Source organism: Ixodes scapularis, unplaced genomic scaffold, assembly GCF_016920785.2.
Source record: "Ixodes scapularis isolate PalLabHiFi unplaced genomic scaffold, ASM1692078v2 PGA_scaffold13__105_contigs__length_92229423, whole genome shotgun sequence".
Taxonomy (NCBI): domain Eukaryota; kingdom Metazoa; phylum Arthropoda; class Arachnida; order Ixodida; family Ixodidae; genus Ixodes; species Ixodes scapularis.
In genome coordinates, this window is record NW_024609839.1 from 20,103,167 (window position 1) to 20,124,007 (window position 20,841).

At 47.9% G+C, this 20,841-nt stretch overlaps 1 protein-coding gene across 1 annotated transcript; it reads right to left on the minus strand.

Annotated features, from left to right (window-relative positions):
• Window positions 1-5,303: 5,303 nt before the first annotated feature.
• LOC115317035 (intracellular coagulation inhibitor 3-like) lies at window positions 5,304-6,512 on the minus strand. The gene has a single exon (XM_029976580.2). The coding sequence runs from the start codon at window positions 6,510-6,512 to the stop codon at window positions 5,304-5,306; it is 1,209 nt and encodes a 402-aa protein (XP_029832440.2).
• Window positions 6,513-20,841: the final 14,329 nt, after the last annotated feature.

The window sequence follows — 20,841 nt, forward strand, 5'->3', positions numbered from 1 at the left end:
AATTGCAACTGACGCAGTAAGGCTATCGCAGTCGTGCTTCTCGCTGCATGTGCGCGCTCGTTTCCGTAAAGCCGACCCGCATATCAGCGATTTGGCGTGCGACGAGACGAGCGACGGAGATTTTTTTCTTTTTCTTTATTTACAAATACTGTCGCCTGTTGCATCGCTCGTTTTTTGGGGTTTTTAGAAAACGTCGCCCACCGTCTTGGTCGCTTGCTCCGTCACTTCCATGCGGTTTGCCTCGTCGCGCGACTGACACTGAGCGACAGCAAAACGGGTCGCCGTCGCTTATCTGGTCGCTCGCCAAATCGCTTACATGCGGTTTATACTCAATTAATTTCCATGCACACAGCAATGAACCATTGGCGCCTCGATATTAAGTATAAACCGCGTGCAAGCGATTTGGCGAGCAACGAGACAAGCGACGGTGACCCCCTTCGCTGTCGCTCGGGCCGTCGCGCGACGAGGCAAACCGCATGGAAGCGACGGGAGCAAGCGACCAAGACGGTGAGCGACGCTTTCTAAAAACCCAAAAAACCGAGTGATGCAACAGGCGACAGTGAGAAATTTTCGTCGCTGTCTCTCGTCTTGTCGCCGTCGCTCGTCTTGTCGCACGCTAAATCCTTTACATGAGGATCGGCTTTGCGGAAACAAGCGCGCACATGCAACGAGAAGCACGACTGGATAGCCTTACTGCGTCAATTGAAATTTGCATATGTCGCAATGGTGTTGACTGCCTTTATTAGCGAGAAAAACGTTAGAATGGGATGAACTTACATGGTCTCTGAAGCCATAATTGTGTATCGTCGATCCATTTGCTGTCCGATTCCACTTCATAGATAAGAAAATACAAGAGATATGTTAAAATATAGATATCAAATGATTAAATGAAAGTCCGAAATATCGAAAAGACCTAAAGAAAACACACTATTTCAGCGCGGAACGTAAAAGAACGCGAAAACAAAGCTCCGGTAGGGGCCGGTGCAGCACTCAACGCGGAGGAACGGCGAGAAACTGAAGGGCGGCTATGGCGGCAGGGTCACGTGACGCCAAGATGGCAGCGCCCATTAATTGTTGCCTGAAAGGGTCTATAGAGTACGATAACTGCAGTAATGTCAACCGTAGTGACACCGGCCCCAGAAATATGGACTGAGATAGAGTGGGGTCGAAACCGAAACTATTAAGTCGTATTTTAATCCTTGGCTGCCTTGGCTGGCTTGGCTTCGTGCTAATTCAAAGCCGCAAGCAACTTCTGGATCCTTATTCGTTCCGGAGGACACAAAGGCCTTTCTCGGAGTGCGTCGGTCGATCCGAGTTTAGGTAAGTTTTGCCGATTTCATATTCATAATGCATGCTAGAAGAATATCCAGATATGCTAGATTATCTTCGGAACAACGTAGTTCACGTTGCCACCGTAATTTGGATGATTTTTCACTTTTCTCTACGATTTGAGTCGAAAAAAGTGAAATCGTCTTAGCACTGACCGGCGGCGGCGGCGGCGGCGCCGCCGTCGCAGTGCCGCTATCTTGATAATCCCGTGAATGCTCTGCGACACCGGAGCACTGCAGAGACGCTGATTAGATTGTTTCTAAAGTACGCGTTGCTATCAGTGAACTGTTCTGTGTTGTTAAACGCTTGATTGCGTGTCGTCTCGTCCTTTTTCATGCTAGCGGCAGCGTTGAGTTGTGCCGGTAAAGATGTCGCTGGTCTGCCGCTGGCGTGGCCTAAGAAGAAGGGAGGAGCCTGGGAGAGGGGAGGGGGAGGGGCTATTGCGGAGCGCCAATGGCGAGGTGCGCGGAGGGGCGCGCGCCGGGAAGCAGGCACGGGCGCTGCGGGCTCCTATTTCAGTTGCTTTGTTGGAGTACAGATGGCGCTACGAGCGCGCTGTCGCTAGAGTTCCTGTATCGGCTCCCTACGGGAGCCAGAGTTGCGCATTTGTTTTCCCCGCGCCGCCATGCCGCTATTCGCCGAGATTCATCACGTGAGAAGAAAAGCATCCGGTGGCGTGCAAGAAAGCCACCTTTACGGTCGCTCCGCCGACGTTTCTCTTGCCCCGGCGTATGTTTCCCTGCTTTCCGCCTCCTTTTCCTCCTCTCTAAATCATATTGGTGACTTTGCATCCGTTATGAGATATATGCACGCGATATCATATTGTATTTACCTTTGGGCCCGTGATCGACAACCCATATTTATATATCGTGTGGCCGTACAGCATGTCCGTGTCGGTCACCAATATGCACGCGATGTCGTATTCTGTTCCAATAACCGCGTATTATATCGGGGTATTGTGCTCCGATATCGTGTTGTATACCAATAACCGCACGTTCTGTCGGGATATTGTGCTCCAATATCGTGTTGTATACCAATAAGCTCAAGTTATCTCGGGATATCGTGCTCCAATATCCTGTTGTATACCAATAACCACGTACTATATCGGGATATTGTGCTCCGATATGAATTCCCATGGTGCGTATTGGATTAATCGGATAACAATAAGTTTTTATTGGTTTCCTTCAACTTCATTGGAAAACAATATTTCCAATAAGCCGAGTTCATATTGGCCTTTTTCAATAGGGGTATCAAGGTGGAAGTGCAGGCCAGCGCACGTTTCACAAATTTCTGACAGCACAGTTCTTCGGTGCACATTTATGTGATCAAACGAACTGTCCGTAACAGACATATACTGTAAAGTTATCGCGGATCCTATTTTTCGCGGCCCCTTATGTTGCGAAACGGTCAGAAGAGGACGTAACCGCGGCCACTAAGTTTCTCAAATTCCGGACACCTGCATTGAAACTCTTAAGGACCAAAACTTTTGGCGTGCCCTTAAATTTTGCGAATTTTTCAATTCCTGAAATTGGCGAACATTAAGGGTTTTACTGTATGTTGCCGCGTATATGGCCCAGAAAGAAACGTTTGCCCCTCTACCCCGCACCTCCACCAGAATTGCCAAGGATGCAAAAGTCTCGACGAGTGTAAACTGAAAATAAAGGCTTATTCAGCGAACTTGTGGTGGAAGCAAACGAAGGATTGTGTCGAAACAGCAGCAGCGTACATTGCGGCGTCCGCGTGACAGCTGGCCCGAGAGACAGGGAATGTGCCTCGTCATCAGGAGAACCTGAGTGAGTCGGCAAAGTTCACGCTCGACTCCTTATCCACTGGACTCGGCCTCTCGAACATTCGGCCTGGAATGGTCGAGACTGACTAGGCAATGTCGTTCTGGCCTCCTTATCTTTTAAACTCGGTAAAAGTAAACACTCATCTCCTAGATGTAAGGAGAAGCGTTTTTTCTCGGTCATGCACGCGGCAATATGACTTACCCGATGTTATTACGCAGCTCCCTCGCTATTTGGGGCGTTACTTAAATCTGAGGAACCAGTAGGACTTTTTCTCAAGTTGATGATTACAAGCAGCTACAAAACACACACCCGTATTGCGAGCATGAAAAGGGAAGGTCAGGGTCTCTAATCGTCTCACGTTAGAGTAAAAAAATTGCAGCCTTTCCACACTGTTGAAGAAGGAAGACCAGCGAAGGTGTAGAGTGGAAAGGCTGTCGCCATGTACGAGCGATGGCGGCAACCAGATAACCGGCTTGCCACTTTCGCTCATAGATGGCGGTAGCTGCTCAGAGTTTGGTGTCATCACTTCTTTGCTGCTGGACACGATTCTGGGGATACTAACCCTTAACAGCTCTGCTGTAATATATATAAATATATATATATATATATATATATATATATATATATATATATATATATATATATATATATATATATATATATATATATATATATATATATATATATATATATTGCTCCTTTATTACCAGCACGCGAACTGCAAAGTGAGAATGGGGGCCCGACGATGCTTTGATATGTTTTACACAGATGCCTTTTCTCACTATATTCCTAGCAGATATCTATACGTGTGATGAATTTTGTCAGACAGTATCGTATCGCACGCAAATACGATTGGTTTTTATGAACATGGAGAGTTTTCTTAGGCCTGCCACGTTCCAAATAATTACAAAATCTAATCATTGTGCAAACGATTCAAACTCTTGCAGACGACATACTTCAGTCATTCCATGTGAGCTCGTCATGCCTTTGTCGTCTCTAGCAGGCATCTAGAGACGTCTCGAGGGCGGGAACTTGCCATCGCAAATGTTTCAGAAACAGCCAATGCTCCGCAAACTTCTGTCATAGTAACTGTGAAATCTAGGCTCCCTATATCTATTATCTTCAGGCATTCAAATTTTACTTCTCATTTTTTACCGATAGTTCTTTCGTAGCGACAAAGAGTCTAATGAATTCATCTATAACAACGCCCCTAGTAACGGTTTGATTGGAGCAGTGACGTCACATGGGGTAAATTGGCAGTTTCGTAACTGAGCTAATCTAGTGACGTTGGCTTTTGTAAATGTTAATGCCAGGTGACGGGCAGATTGGTGGCCGAGTGGGCTAAAGCGCACACCCAGCTCGACGCGCGTGGAGCGATATCTCGCGCTGCAGAACCCAGGGGTCCTAGGTTCCAGATTGAAACCTGACCCCAGGAATCGAAACGGGACCGCTGTCCGTTTTGATCTGGGTGAGCATCGTACCGGCGTGCGGAGCTGTATCACTACTGCGTGAGCACGTTAAATACCCCAGGTTAGCAGTCGTACTGCACTGGCGAAATTGCTCATCTACAGTGTAGACCGGTGTCGCCCCGTCCTGGCAGACCGACCTTACCGTTTTACGCCACGTGACTCATACTCTAGTAGACTGTCTATTGAACTCTAAACAAATTAAAACGATTGTTCCTTAAATACTGCAGAAGTAAATTTCGCTGCCAACATTTTTTGGTGTCACTAGAAGAGATTGTATTTAATAAAACGCGATGACAAAAAACAAAACAAAAACAAAACATCCTATAACTTTCCGAAAATCTTATTGGTCGTTATATTTTTGTTAATAGATAAGCAAACTCTTTTGGTACGTCGAGCCAATTTTACGGAAAATTAACGATAATGAAACAACAACAACAACAACAAAAAAAAAAACGGCGGAGTACCAGCATACACTGAACATTTTGCTATAACTCACAGATAATCCGGACTAACGGCAAATGACAAGCAATTTAAATACAATTTTGTTTGAGAGTCCATTCTACTGCATGACTGTGTTTTTGAAGGAACATTCCTTAGAGGAACGTAAACACCCAGATTTTTTCGAATATGGTTTATTGGTTAGGAACACCTTTCGCAAGTTTTTAGAAAGTGCGGCGAAGGAAGTTCAAATAACCTCTGTTCAGATGCGGCCTGTTCACAATTTATGAACCGCACCAATAAAGAGGATGCGCTGTTTTACAGTGTCACAGATGAAAAATGAAAAAGGGTGGTCGATGTAAAACTCTGGAATAGGATATAAGCGGCCGCTGACAGCTCCCAACTGGAATTTCGTAGCAGCGGCTGCGACGGTCCCTTCTTCGCTCACACCCACCATAGCTTTGTGCACAACATCTGACACTTTCAGTTTCACATCACTTGAGATCCCCGATAGGTCGGCCTTACCGCTGAATATGGATGTTAAGCCGAGCTTCTGCAACGGATCTCCAAGCTTGTAACTTGTTCTTAGCTCGAACTTCGGGAGTCTGAGTTTCACTTCGTCCTGATACAGTTTCTTCTGAAGAGTCAGAAGTGTTCTGACCGAGAGGGCTCGTATGAGCTGAGGAAGTCCGGTCCTGTTGTTTGGAAGTAGAATGACCATGCTGTACTGGTCCCCAGAGTATGGAAGCTGGACGGCTTGAGACTTGAGCTCTGGCAGGGCACGATACTTCATATGACTCCTGCATGTCATTGTTTTCACCTGGACAGTTTTTATGCCTTCATTGTAGAACGGAAAATTAGCTGTTTGTTTGGTGTCGAAGGCGTTCTTCCATGAGCCTTTAAAATATATAGCGTTCATGAGGACCATCACTGCCTCGCGTAAGGAATCTTCGCTAACGATATCGGAAATTTTGCCTTTTGTCTTCGTCTTGACCCACTGGTTAATTTCCGACACAACTTTTTTCAGATTGTTCTCAAAATCAACAGACCGAACCTCGGCACCAAACGTCTTAGCCAGGTCTCGCTTGTAGCTCTCGAGAATTCTAAGCCTTTTGTCGACCAGAGCTGCGTTGGCAATATTCACGGTCACGTTGGGCGACTGGAGGTCATTCAGGTACGTCCTGTACACCCCGAGAACGGCGTCCCGCGTCGTGATTTTTGCCCTGCGTAGGCCTAGGACAGTCTCAAGTTCCGCGGCAGACCTACCCTTTGCACCAGCGTAGACCATGGTCAGCGCTGCGAAGATGCTGCTTGGGGAGAAGAAGATGTTTTCTTGAGGCTTCCTGGTAGAGCACAGTTCCTTGAAAAGGCTTAAACCGAACTCTGAGCTTGCCCTGGCGAGTTTAGTCTGGTCACTCTGCGCACTAACGTGCCCGGCAGCCGCTAGCGTCACAATCAACACAAGAAATGTACCTGGGGGAGACATCGCTGAAGAAGCGATAATGCGTTGAGATTTCTAATGCTTTTATACCCTCACAGGCGGATTCTGAACTGAGATCAAAACATACCGCCATAATCAAGTCGGCTTCTTTTAATAAAAAATATCCCCATAGATGCATTGTATTGAGCGAAAAATAGTAGACACTGAGTGGAATTTTCACAAAACCAGTTTACGTGTGATGCACTCCTCACGCTTTGGGTTCTCGGTCTCGTATGTTTTCTTTGTATGAACGGTAATTTAATTTTTTCGAAAATGATTCGCTCGTGTCATAATAAAACTATATTATATCACTGTGCCTATAGCGAGCCTGGTTTAGGAGGAAAATTGCGCGGCGCTTGTGAAGTAACAGTTATTCCGTGTTCGTGAGATGGCTTTCATGACTTTGGATAGCCGCGGTTTAATAATGATAGCCATTTAGTCTTCTCTGCCGCGCGACTTTCAGTCGTAATCAACAATAAGAATATTCCAAAAACAACGCAATAAAGAAGAGCGTGATGGTTATGAAAAAAAAATGAACAGAAATAAACAAAACCTTTCAGTACATTCTCTATAATTGTTTTCTCTTTAAAAGCCATGTTGCATTGTTTGCCGGTGCGTATCTAGTGCAGTAATGTGTAGCTATTTTGAATTAAAAAAGACATGTGGCATTTATTATTATTTGGCATAGGTTTTGTTATGTGAGGACAGTTCTACAGCTTTCGATGAAACAAACAAATATTGGCTACCTGTGGTCTCATTGTAGAAGAAGCGTCGAACGTTCTCGATAACTTTGAGTGAGGCTCACGTAGCCAAGGTGGGCTGGGGTAGCCCCTGCTGCACTCTCGTGAATCCCACCCCGGTTATGCGAGGGCAAAGTTAGCGTAGATGTCGGCAATGCGAGGACACGCCCACGTGGGCTGCCCACGCAGTACCCTCGTGCACTCTTAAAAAAAAAGGGTATGGATAGTCCTCCCTTAGGGGAGGAACGGTCTTGTAACCTATGTTCCTTTAGAAAGGGAGAAACTTTCGTCCCTGAAGCAGGGCAGCAAAGTTCCTCTTTGGCTTGCATCTCAATAAGGCGGCCCCGAATCGAGCAAATCGAGCCCAATAAGGCTTGACGAGGACGCTACGGCTCTTGTACGGGACGAGAGGAGCAGCAAATAAAAGCGTAACACGAGCTTTCCGCGAACTGTGTTTATTTCCGAAGCCAGATTCCCCCCACAGGTACAGGAACTTGCGTTTCGAAAGCAGTTACTCCGTCTTCGCGTCGACAGTACTGCGATGTTAAACGGAGACAACCGATGCCCAGTTACTTCGCGCACTTTGCGTCTTACCTGGAGTCACAATTCCTTCGTCAACCGCACTTCAGGGAGAAGGTTAAACGCAATCCGCGAAACCAAAAGCCGCTCTTGAAAGAACAAACTCGAAGCCGCTGTTTATCGCGTAGCAGCGTGAAAGAGGGTTAAATCGCTAGCCACCAGATGGCGGGGTCAAGCAGAGTAATTCCAAGTAGCTAGGCTAGGTGGCGCTAGGTACCGCCCAATTCATGTTCTACAAAAAATATATTGATTTCCCCAGGCTAATTTTGCGCTTGGGGATCCTCTATTAAGCACACATTACGCTTATTAGAAGCAACAAGTGAATATACATTGCGCACACACAAATATCAATACAACGGAACACCACACTAACCCGAACACTACACCCGTGCTCAGTGTTTCCGTCTTTTATACTGGTCGTTTTGAACGGACGGAATTACTCGGTGACTGAATAAGCAATAAAAATATTCCCAGCGTGTTGATTTTTTTTCCAGCAATTTCATACCTCTAAGAGTATTTTGAATGGCTCAGGGGATGAATCTCTTATTAAAAAGGCAAACGCTTGATCATGCTGTAATTATTTGAAAGCCAATAAATTAAGCCGTTCCAATGCGGTTCGAAGCCATAAGTTTGCTTCTTCGCACGGCACGTCGTAGCCTGTATTTCTATTGCAAAGTTTGTTTTTTCTATTTTTGCTGTTCGCGCAAAGCTGCAATTACCGTCTTGAATTAATCTCTGAAGAGCGGATATTCACTCAGCTGGAAGTGATGCTTCACGGGCTGAGAATTCGCTTTTCGATCAACTTGAATGCAGTCAAAGCCGCGACTTGCGGAAGGTGTTAAGTGTACGGAGCTACGCCGTGGCGAGCCCGAAAACTTCTAGCGCTCATCCCAGCGCGCCACTTGGAGGGCAGTTTCTCCAGGAACCGTAGTATATTTAAACAGCAAAATAAAAGGTAGCTTTTTTTCTCGATTTTACCTACTATTGTTTTTATTGCTAAAATTCCACACTGCAAATATATGTGCTTTCCGTCACGATTTCGTACTGTTGTCCTTGCCCCAGAGCGCAATCGCTCTCGGGGACGAGACAATTCCGACAGTCACATTGGCCACTGTACGATAGGAGCTTATACTGTTCAGACCAGCGTTCCAACATGACTGTCCGCACGTTGATCGATTGCACGTAATCCCTCAAGTGGTATTAAACGTGTTAATGTACAGCGGAATGTTAACCTGCGACACCCCGCCCGCTCCGATCAAGGCCCGACCAGAGGCATCAATGCCCGACAGTTCACGATCTCATCTTCTTGTTACAGTTGATACGCGAACACACGGTCACATCGGCGATAACTCCACTCTTCTGCTCACAACCCACAACACTGCCATCTCGATGTTGCAGCTATGTTGCTGACACGCACAAATACAGAACCACGTTGAACGCCGGTTGCACTCGGCATCGGAAAACAGAACTGAACTTGGCACGGAAGGCACCCAGGCAGCCGGCAGCAAAACGTTCCTGTCTTGGACGCAGTTCCTGCAGTCTCCATATCGTGGAAAACGTCGACACAGTTCCGCGTGGTGTCGCTACTGTAGTTCCGCAATCCGGGGACCGGAGACGGCCGTCCCCCAGTGTACGTGGCGCTGCTGGCACTGCTCCGAAACTTCGCCGTTTCTAGCGGCTTCGTTTGCTCGTTTGATAAAATTAGTGATAAAAACATGAATGCAACCGAAATGTTCTGCACGTTTAGACTAGAAGACGGAATTACAGGCGGCCTTCGCTGCCGCTGAAGCTCCATCAACTCAACAGCTATTTATTTAACAACGTGCGCGACCTTCTCGAAAAACGAAACCGAAAGCAGATGAGTCGGGAGGGCGAAAGCTTTCACCCGTCTGCCTGGAGGAGAAAAACGTTTCGCTCCTCCCTTTTTCTCGTGTCCGCTTGGGGGCGCGACAGTAGAAGGGAGGAAGACGCGCCATTGCTACTTTTTTCCTCCATTTTTTTCTTAGAGTGTGGGTCTCGCATGTGCTATAGGGAGTATTCACTGGACGCCATATTTGTGGGTGCTGTTTAGAGCGCATGCTCAGAACGAGCTCACATCAATGGGCTGCTAAAACCGGCACTCTTGATGGTGCGGAATGTTCGTTGCAAAAGAACTGCGGAAGCTCGGCATCAGCACGCGCTCAGAATTCGCGCACACAGGTATGGCCGCTAGTGAATACTCCCTATATACGGGAACAGGGTTGACAGAGGTGGGCTCCAAGGGGCACAACGTGGGCTGCCCGTGCACGTGCAGTCAAACTTCCCGTCGCGAGCTGTTCGACGTTTACTCTCTTCTTACGCCCCTCGTGAAGGCCTGGTTACCTGGATCTCACAGTGGAAGATAAAACAAAAGTGCTAAGCGTCCTGAATAGGTGAATAAACTAAAAACTTCAAAGAAAGGCCGGTGAACTCCGAAGGCACGACGAATCTGTAGAGTCGCTTTGACTGAATATCAAAAGTCCATAAGGGTGACAGAAATGTTTGGCTGATAGGGGTCGCAAAAGTCGCAACATCCGGCAACCGAAGTGCTTTTTTTTTTTTGTAAATATGTAGCAACGTTGATATGTAGAGTCCCTACCGATCTCTATGTCGATTTCCTGGATCCCATTTGATCAGCTCCGCCTATGGACGGGAATGCGGCCACGGTCGGTCATGTTTTTGGTAGAGTTGTATTATCTCTAGCCATCATCGTAACATGGCGCACACCACTGCGGCGGCAGGTTGCCATAAAAATAGCCGTGCATCTAGTACACTGTACCGTGGGTGATATTTCCTGCTTTACAGAAGTACAGTTACCTAGAGAGGGGTAGTTCGTTCACTCGACGGCGCATCCGCTTTGGGCGAGGGGTCTCGAAAACGTGGAAGAATGCGGAGTATAGCGGTGGCGCTGTAGTCGACCTCTCCTGAACGGTTTCGCTGGCTCTGTGTGTTGGCCGGTGTTGTGGTCATACTCCGTTCACGGGTTTTCAACCAATTTAACGGATATTCTTCTTCTGACGGTGCGAAATCTTTGCTCGGGTCGCCAGGTATGTCTACATACAGCTAGTAGAGTCATATAAGTCATATGTTATGACGAAACCGAAACGGAAAAATTATTGTTACGCTCCGGGATGCAAAACCGGGTATTCAAGGTAAAAAAAATGCTACGAAATGCTCGTTATTTTCGGTTGCTGCGGACAAAAAACTGCGGCAGGTATGGGAAAGAAACCTCAGAAGAAGTGACAGGCCGCTGGACGAGACGTGCGCAGTGTGCGAGCTGCATTTTGAGCCAGAATATATCGTTAGAGACTACGTGCACGTGATCGCCTGGAAAGAGGTTAGAGCTCCACGCTGAAAGCCGACGCTGGTGCCAGGTGCGGTGCCTACAATTTTGCCAAACCTTCCGGAACGACTGTCTAGAAGAGCTCCCCCGAAGAGGCGTGATCGAAAACGACTTCACGACGCTGCTTCCCCGACAACCAAGGCGCGAACCAAAACAAGTCGACAAGGAGCCGAGCCGGTGGAATGCTCCATCGTTGATGAGCCTGCGCGTAGTGTGAGCTGTGGTGCCGCCAAAGAGGTGCAGGCAAATCAAGACGCGGGTTTACATTCCGTTGTCCCGCTGGACATCAACCTCCCGTCGAAGTTCTGGACGAGGCAACTACTTCCAGATGTTTCCGGAGTAGTGTACTCGTTCGGGTCGCTATCCCAAGCAGCTCAGAGTTGGCCAAGCATTGGCCAATGGCTGGCAATGATCCTTTGGCCAGTGGCCAGGCAGTGGCCAGAGATTGGCCGATGACTGGCTATTCTCTGGCCATTGGCCGACGGCCACTGGCCATCAGCCATCGGCCAAGCATTTGCCAATGAAGGGCCACTCTTTGGCCACTGGCCACAAGACCATCCCCAGCAATTGGAAATTGCTTGGCCAAAATTCGTGCTGCTTGGGTAGCCTCCGAGCCCCAGGTCGACATACTGACCGAAAAGCTTGTTGTGTTTTCATCTGACCACGGAGGCGGTGCCAGCGAGACAGCCGGGAAAGTATACCTGAGGGGAAAGTTGCATTGCAGACGCTTTCTGAAAACAAGAGAAGAAGCTGAGACCCTGCTTGCAGATGTAGACAAACTGAATCTGTGCAAAGGGGCATTGAAAGTGGAATACCTGGCTACCAGTGCAATCACGTCATCTATATGGCAACAAGGGACAGTGCTGTCAGGAACTTACTTCAGCAAGAAGTGCAATGAATCAAGCCCAAAAAGAGGTGAGAAAATGTCTGAATATTATAGCCTAAAAGCAATCTACCCACATACTGTAAATTTATGATATTTGCTTCATGTAGCATGGCACTAACAGACGTTCTGCTGTTGCAGGTGCACCATGTGTTTGCTGCAGATACCTTCGGAAAGTGCTGCTGACAAGGAAGTCGAGAGTGAAACAGAAAGGCTGCTCCTCGTCCAAGCCGCTTGTAAAGAGGCTCAGGGCAGCAAGGAGGAAAGCCAAGAGGCTTCATTGCAAAGTGATCAACTTGAAGGACAAGCTTCACTCCTTACAAGCGAGGAGAGCAGCTATCGATGAAGACACTCTTGAAAGGCAAATCAGCACCTTACCGCAGAAACAAAAGGAATATGTGAGGCACTGTTTAAAAGCTGCGAAGACGAGTACCAAAGGAATGCGGTACAGTAAAGAATGAATTCTGGAGTGCATTCTAATGAAGTTGAAGAGTCCTCGTCTCTACAAGCACATCAGAAGGCAGCAAATTCTGGCCTTGCCTAGTGAGAGCACGCTCAAACGCTATCTTCGTCGCTACAAGACCTGCTTCGGCTTCAATGAAGAAGGGTTGCGTGTTTTGAAAGTCAAAACAAGCAGTATGAGTGAGTTCCGACGGCACGGAGGAATCCTGGTGGATGAAATGGAACTTTCGGAGAGTTTTCAAGTCGGGCCAACCGGTAAAATCGATGGCTTTGTCGATCTCGGCTCTTTCACACCTGCAAATGAACGTCACCTACCTTGTGACCATGGGATGGTGATCATGTTTGCACCGCTGGTTGGAAAGTGGACGCAGATTCTTGGCGTCTTTGCGACAAGCTCAAACGTGAAAAGTGAGCTACTGGCCAAGATTCTTGTTGAGGCCATAGTTGTTGCCGAAAAAGCCGGCCTTTTCGTTGACTTCATTTCATGCGATGGGACAACATGGAACCGGAAAATGTGGAGACTTTTTGGTATCGGAGCGTCATCCAAGAAGATCCGTTGCAATGCAAGCCACCCTGTCGACTCAAGAAGGAAGCAGTATTTCATATCGGACTTTCCTCACCTAATCAAGTGCCTCCGCAACAAGTTTGTACTTCAGAGCTTCAACACGCCAGAAGGACGAGTAAGAACAAGAGTAATTAATTTCAAAATAATGTAGCTAAGGTGGTCCTGGGTGAGTCTAACTAGATATATTTATTTCAGGTCCCCATCGACCATGTAGCTCGAGCATTCAAGCTTGATTCGGACAGTGTGACTCTTCAAGTAATGCCAGGAATTTCACGGAGCCACTTGTACCCAAACGGCTTCGAGAAAATGAGGGTTGGCTTGGCATTCCAACTTTTTGGCTACAAGATCCTTAGAGGCTTCAAATCCTACAAGGAAGAGCTGGAGAGTGTCTATGGAAGCACCGACGCAACACAGAGTTTCTTTCAGTAAGTATGCATGCTTCATGTGTTAGTACGTAAAGTGTTCAGAACTTAACAGAAATCGCATTGATCTTTTTACAGGATGATTAACCAGCTCATTCGCGTGATGACCTCCCGCTACCGTGTCAGGGCTCTCCGAGCTGACTCATCACAGGAACTTCCACCGGAGCACTTCTTAGTCTACTTGGATCGTTGGGAAGCCCATGCAAAGGGACTGGGATTTTTAAGTGAGCCCACAGCTGTAGGCCTCAGAGTGACCGTAAGCAGTACTCTAGGGTTATTTTGGGTACGTCACAAAGGAGCGTGGTTTTTCCTATTTATTGACATCGCGCACATTTCAAGATCGCATTGAGAACCTTATCGGCATTGCCCGCCAAGCATCTGGGTCTAATGATCATCCGACACCACAGCAGTTTCTGGCTACGATCACATGCCTCAGCTTTTACAATGTCGCAAAACCGCTAAAACATGTCAACAGTAACGATCCCGCAGTTTTGGACTCTCTGTTAGGTTCGGATAACCACGTTATAAACGAGAAATGTCAACTCGTCAACACGTGCTCGGCGGAAGATACCGCTGATGCTTCAAGCAGGGATCTGGTAGACTTTGCGGCGGAGCGGGATCACGGTGCACTTGTGTCAGAGAAGAGTGATGCGCGATTTATGTATCACATGGCTAGTTATGCTGCCAGAAAGCGAGGTTTTGAGCTACAAATGTTAAGACTGTTGTGCTCTTCTTCTGACATCCCCTGAATCTGTAGGCTTTCTGGCATCGTTCGCTCGCTCGTGTGACGAAGGTGGTCGGCTATACCCGGCAACACCTCTTTACCGGTTTGTTGAAAGGCTTGAAAACATTTTCACATCATGTTTCAGCAAGACAAAACTACACAAGAAAGCATACTAGATGTTCTCGCTATGATTAAGGCAAAATGCGTTCTTAGTTTTGGATGCCCTACTCATAGCAGCAAGCTCTCTGCAGATATCGTCAGCTTTTACATCCACACCCACCTGCAATTTTTCACTAAAACATTAAATCAGGCAAGAGCTGCAAAGCGTCAGAAAATTAAATACTTGAAGTTCAGACGAGTCACTTAACTACGACACAGTTGAAACCTCGGTTTAGCAAAAACTGATTTTGTCATCTTTACAACTAGATGTAAATTCATTGTTTCCATGATTTCTTTTATGATCTTTGTTAATGTGTTGTTCGTTTTAAATAAATGTATGCCATTCTATATCAGCTTGAATCATGTATCAAATTTTCTGCCTCGCTTGGTGTGATCAAAAGCAGTAACATTAGTGCCTCATAAGTTGAGGATCCGAGGCAGTATCTTGTACCCCCTCCCTAAATTGATCTATACTGCTACCATAGGTGATTAAGTAGCTTAGTAAAACGATGTGTTGGCTTACGTTGAGATACAACAGCTGGAAGGGCCCCCAGCCGAAGCGCGCTGCCTTGGATCGTTCGTCGTCTGCATGAACGCGCTCATAAAGGAGAAAAGTGCTACTTACTAACATCGATCAATACCCGCAAGCATCACGTACGCGAATTATAGGCAAGGTTATGCAACTTTCACAGTTATATTTCCGTAAGTACTTCTTTAAAACAATTTTAACAGAGGTCACCGCGTAGAGCTTCGTATACAATCAACGGAGCGGATCAGGGAAAGTTCAGGAGAAGGCGGCGGTGGCGCCCTCTTGTCGCGTCCACAAAAAGAGTAACCGCTCCTTCCCGATTCTGAACTCACTACCCCTCTCTAGGTCACTGTAACAGAAGTTGTTCGACGAAGGGGATTCTTGAAACCCGGCGTAAACGGTAGCCCCATCTTTGAGGGACCGGTGATAGATTTACGAAAGCGCAGCACCAACGGAAGTCACCGCAGCTCGCATCGAAAGCAGACGCCGTACCTGGAATGCACGCTAAGAAACAGTGAGCACCCCCCCCCCCCCCCCCCCTCATAATCATGCGTTTTGACGGCTGTAACTACCCCACAGGCTTACTTAACTACCCACTGGGCTCGAGCCATTGAGCGTTACCACCCTATTGGCAAGTGACAAGCATGGGGTAGTCACGTCTTATAAACTCTTGAATTGAACATTCAAGTACATGCAGCCGTTCAATAGTAAAAGTCACTTCAAAAATCTCAAAAAGTACTTGAAACTTGTTTTCTTTGTGCGTTGGTTACCATTTATTCAAATTCGAACCGGTCGAAACAGGCGTGTGGCTCAGTTCGCCTAAACTGGCAGAAAACAAACATGCCAAAGAGTACAGGCAACCTTGGTAGGCACTTACTAAAACCCGAGGCAGATAAAAAGTATCGCGGTTGTCCTTTTTGGTTCTGTCGCGGGTTTTACCATGTACTGCTAGTAAACAGTTGGCAGCTGGCGTCGTCTGCTCGAGGAATTTAACCAAATCTCTAGAAAAGCACAGGAAGCTACGGACAGGCGTGAGTTGACTGGAATGTTCGCTGGACGAGACACTCTTGTCATCTTTTATTGCGCGGTTCAGTAACGAGCGTGCTCTCATTGAAGGTGTGGTCGGTCAGTCCTGCGTGCAAATCAGTTGCAAATGGCCTGCTCGGTTCCGCCGAACTTGCACGCCTGTCATACCAAATTTTCTTGCTTTCAAGTGCAGTGAAGTATTAAGCATTGAACACCACGACTGAGGCCGGACAGGACGAACGTACACAGATATCTGGGATCATGCCTGTGTATTTGAGTATTTCTCTGTCTCGGGATATATGATTCGCCTTCACTGGCTCATTTGGCACGTTTCATCGAGCATACTCGCTACAAAATGCTTCAAACAAGTGTGTGTCATTCAAGGTGGAGGACTTTGAAAGGGACTAGGATTTCAGACCTTTCGGCACGCGTTCCTTTTACCTATATCAAAGATTCCAAGTAAATTTCCAAAAATAAGGCGATGGCAAACATACACGTGCTATTTAATTTAGATTTTTTTTTTTTTTTTGGGGGGGGGGGGGGGGGAGTACTGCTGGAGAAGCCAGCAGGTGCAGCGCGGAGAACTATATTCTCGGCGTTCTTTGATGCTTGAGGCCGGTTCAGACACTTGAGCTTGAATGCGTTTGACAGCGTTGCGTCGAGAACCGAAAGCGACTCACCGGCACATCTGTGCTTCGTATGAAGCGTGGAATCCAATTCAAGGAATCATCTTGGCACGCGATATAAGCAGCAGGGATGTCCTGGATCGCTAGGTTGGACATTTGAGAGAAGGTACATAAAAGTGACGTAATGGAAAGGAGGAACGTATCCTAGCAACACTCACGTGGCGGCTCTGCCCACTTTGACGCCGCTACGTCATCGCAAACTTGACACCTGTCACCCGTTTGAGCGACGTTTGGAGCCAACCCCCGACGAGCGGAAGGAGCTACGCATTCCCTGAGGCGTCCCTACGCGCGGCATACGGGGTAGGATTTACTACGACGCGGGGAGCAGTGCAGTTCCTGCGTTTAGCGAAGGAACGGCGACCAATCCTGTGCGTCGCTGGTCGTCGCATCTGTTCTATTACTGGTAAAAGTATTGAAAAACATTCAAAACCTGTGTTGCGTTGTTAAAACAAAGCGCTTTTTTGCGCCCTTTTGCAATACATTTAAGAATTAATTGGAGAGAAAGTTGTTCCAATATTATGCGGGATGTGCGCTACGCGCCTTCATCAAAATCAAAAAGTCGAACCACGAGGAGCCGGGGGTGCCGGGGGCAGCGGAGGGGTCGGCGGAACCAACGGGGAGCGCGCGAGTGACGGCTGCTTTAGTCAGAAAATTTTTTTTATCTTTCGAGAACTTGCTATTGCTGTGCTCAAATAAGAAGGTGTGGCGCAACATCTGTGATAATTCTTTCAAAGTGGTCCAGTGTTTATATGGTGGTATGCTAGTCAGAGAATATATATATATGTTTTCCTTTCGAAATTTAACTATTTTGCTCAAATAAGACCAGAGTGTTCAACAAGATATCTGTAATATATACTTCAGATTGCCCAGTTGTTTACATTGTTTTAGTCGATGCTCAGTTTTACTTCCAAGAATGAAATATTACATTCTATTTTATCACACTTTCATTCATGAAGTCACAGGTTTTTCTTTAAGGAATAAAGCAATTTTCAAAACAAACTACATGTGCACTGTTTTGAGATAACACAATCCCCTACCTTTGATGAAGTATCATAAAAGTGATAATAAAATGGAGCAGAAGGCAAGACGCTTTGAAGCATTTGTAAAACGAAACAATGTCCATGACAACAATTTCCCTGGTTCAATCAGCAACTAAGAAAGCCATCTCTGCAAAAGCAAGAATTTCTTTCTAGAGGTAGTCTAAATTAATTCTGAGTTCTTTGCAGGGGCAATCCAGATGACCTGTTGGTCTGAGTTGGTCTGGCAAGTAAAGCTCCGAACCTTTTCTGTCACTGTCGACTGCGTCTCGTGCCTTCTGCTCCTAAAAATAAAAAAAAGGCTGTATCGATTTCACCGCGATGCACTCGACACGTATCCGGAGGCAGCACGCTGGCTGTGCGACGAACTTCACAAGGTGTAGGAGCTGAAGAGAGTATGCAGCTTGTGGACGGCCATGACTGTGGAGCAGGAAGCGAAGTGTGCACTTTACAGTTTGCACGGGGAGGGCTTCACTGAGGGCAAGGATGTCACGGGGTCCTTGGTGGTCAGGACCTCAGTCGTGGTGGCGAGAGGTTCCCTGTCGCTGGCGGCGTCCATGCTGGGCACCACCGCGGCGAGGGCGCTGAGGGGCTTCCCGACGGTGTCCCTGGTGGTCGGGACTACCGTCGTGGCGGCGGACCCCTTGCGTGTGGCGCTCCGCACGGGCACGTCTGCGGCGGGTTCCGAACCGGGCGACAGGGCGCTGCCTCAGAGCCTTCCCCTTGTCCGAGAGGCCGACCGGAGGGCCGGCAGGAGCCAGCCTCTCGGGAGCCGACGCTGACCTCTCCGAGCTCGGCTCAGAACCGTCCGAGCTCCGCTCAGACTCCAACTCTGACTCTTCAGGGTCGGAGTCTGACTCCGGTTCTGGCTCGCTCGATGCAAGGCACATGTTGTGGAGCACTGCACATGCCGAAATAATGGCGGTGGCTGTTGAAGGGTGGTAATACAGAGCCCGGTGCCTTTGCAGACACCGGAATCTGTTTTTCAACAGCCCGATGCAGCGCTCCACAACAGACCTGATCGAGGAATGCGCCTTAATAAACCGGCCGCAAGCGGTGGAGGTCGCGTGGTTCCCGGGGACAGGGGTGATGAGCCAAGGCTCTAAAGGGTAGCCGCTGTCACCTGCAGATGTAGAGGATGGAACATATTACATTCTTTACTTTTTAAAATGAAAGGCAAGAAAACAGCAAAAACAGCTGTGTGCAACTACGTCAATTATAATGTAACTTAAGTGTGACTTAAAAGTGTGTTAATATTTCTACACTACAGTATCAGTTTACATTATGATTAATTAGCACCAGCTTGCCTGCAAACTCCCTGTTATTTCATGTAACTATGTGTTTTCCTGGTGGGTTGTATAGGATGTGTGCACGATTCCTTAGGGGTGCTGTGTTGTATGCAAGTGCATTATTAGGCCCTTGCATCCGACAGATAAAAGCTCTGTTGCTTTTGGGAGTGTGGCCGTGACCTCAGGCACGGGCAGAGCAAAACACGCTGGCCTTGTCTTTGGAAAGCAAGGGGATAAGGCGCCAGTTCGACGAACCTCTTTTCTAATCCTCGGTGGAGTTGTAGATGGGGAAAAGAGAGGGGGTGGTTAGATTGGAAAGGAGTCAGGTCCTGTTGGGACACGGAGGGTTTAATGGGAGGAGCTATATAGGCAGACCGAAGAAGAAGGGTCAGGGAAATGAATCCAGTGCGTGGGACAGAGACGACCCGAGGACAGATTTGGCGAGCCCCAAGTGGCCAAGGAGGAATTGATCCCATTCCGTACAAACTGACGACCGGCAAAGCGACCAGGCGATCCCCCGGGGATCAGTGAAAGAGCTCCAACTTCATGCAAAAACCAACCACCAAGAGGGTACAGGCAGACAGTAACAGTGAGTGGGCCGAACCGGACAGCGACTCGCACTGCGGTCGCATGCCTTGCGTAGTCTATCACTGTCGTGAGATTGGTGTAGTGTGGCTTTCGTAGCCTGCAGAGTGTGAGAGTTATGTGGACATAAACAGAGATTGATGGCCAAACTTTGGGTGTTGTCTCACTTCAAGGAATTCCAGCAACTGTGTCTGTGTGCCTCACAACAAGCACAGTACGTGTGGTACTGGGCTTTCAAGCAGTGGGAGCCACCGTGTGCGTAAGGAATGAATTTAGTCTGCTCACTAAGCAGGAACCGGCCGCCGTGTAGCAGCTGCCCTTGCTCGAGTTGGTTTCGGAACCAGAAAAATTGCCACACGAAGGAGTCGTGCACCGACCCGGGATACCGTGGGTCGATGCACATTATCCGGCAGTCGGCGTCACACACATGAAAGTGGGAGAAATATTGACATGTAATTACCTGAATCCAGAAGTAGTAGATTGTACTTATGGTTCACAAAGCAGTCGCAATTTAAGAACCTTTTAAGTGTTTTTGTCTGACACATGCATGTCAACACACCTTCCTGGATGCAAGGTACAACTAACTACCTTAAAACAAAAATATATATTTTTTTTCCGGAAGCTTGCACGTTTTAACAGACGAGTATTATTTTTGGGAGAAGCGTCTCACGGCTCACATGAAACGTAGAGCACACGATGGCGCAGTCGTGAGATCCCACAGCCCGCAGTCATAAAACGGCATACTTAAACCGTATCGGCAATACGTTTTTTGTTTTTTTTTCTAGAGATTTGGGGCGCGTTTTGACAACGTAACATGAGTGTACTTACCACCATCACGTTGAGGGCGTAGAAGTACTTGCGGCACCAGTACGCAGCCTTCGTGACGGTGGGGTCGTTCTTGGACGGGCCGACGATGGAGACCATGCTCCCGTCCACGCAACTGATGGCGCCGGGTATCCTGCCGAGCAGCCTGAAGCCCTTCTCCGCGTCGAACCTCTCGCTCGGCGTTTCGGGGAAGTGGATCCAGCCACGCTGGACACCGAGACGACGCACGATAGCGACGGACACGACGCGGACCGCCACGCTGACTGTCTTTTGGTCCCGCGCTACGTGTTCGTCGCTCGCCACCATGCCTTGGAAGCTCCCCGTGGCGTAGAAGCGCAGTGCACACAACACTTGAAGCTCCACAGTCATGACCGTCCACGAGGTACACACTCTCCTCACCTCCGGTTCCTCCCGAAGTTTGTCGCACAACCACCGCACCACGATCTTGGGCAGGCGGTATTGC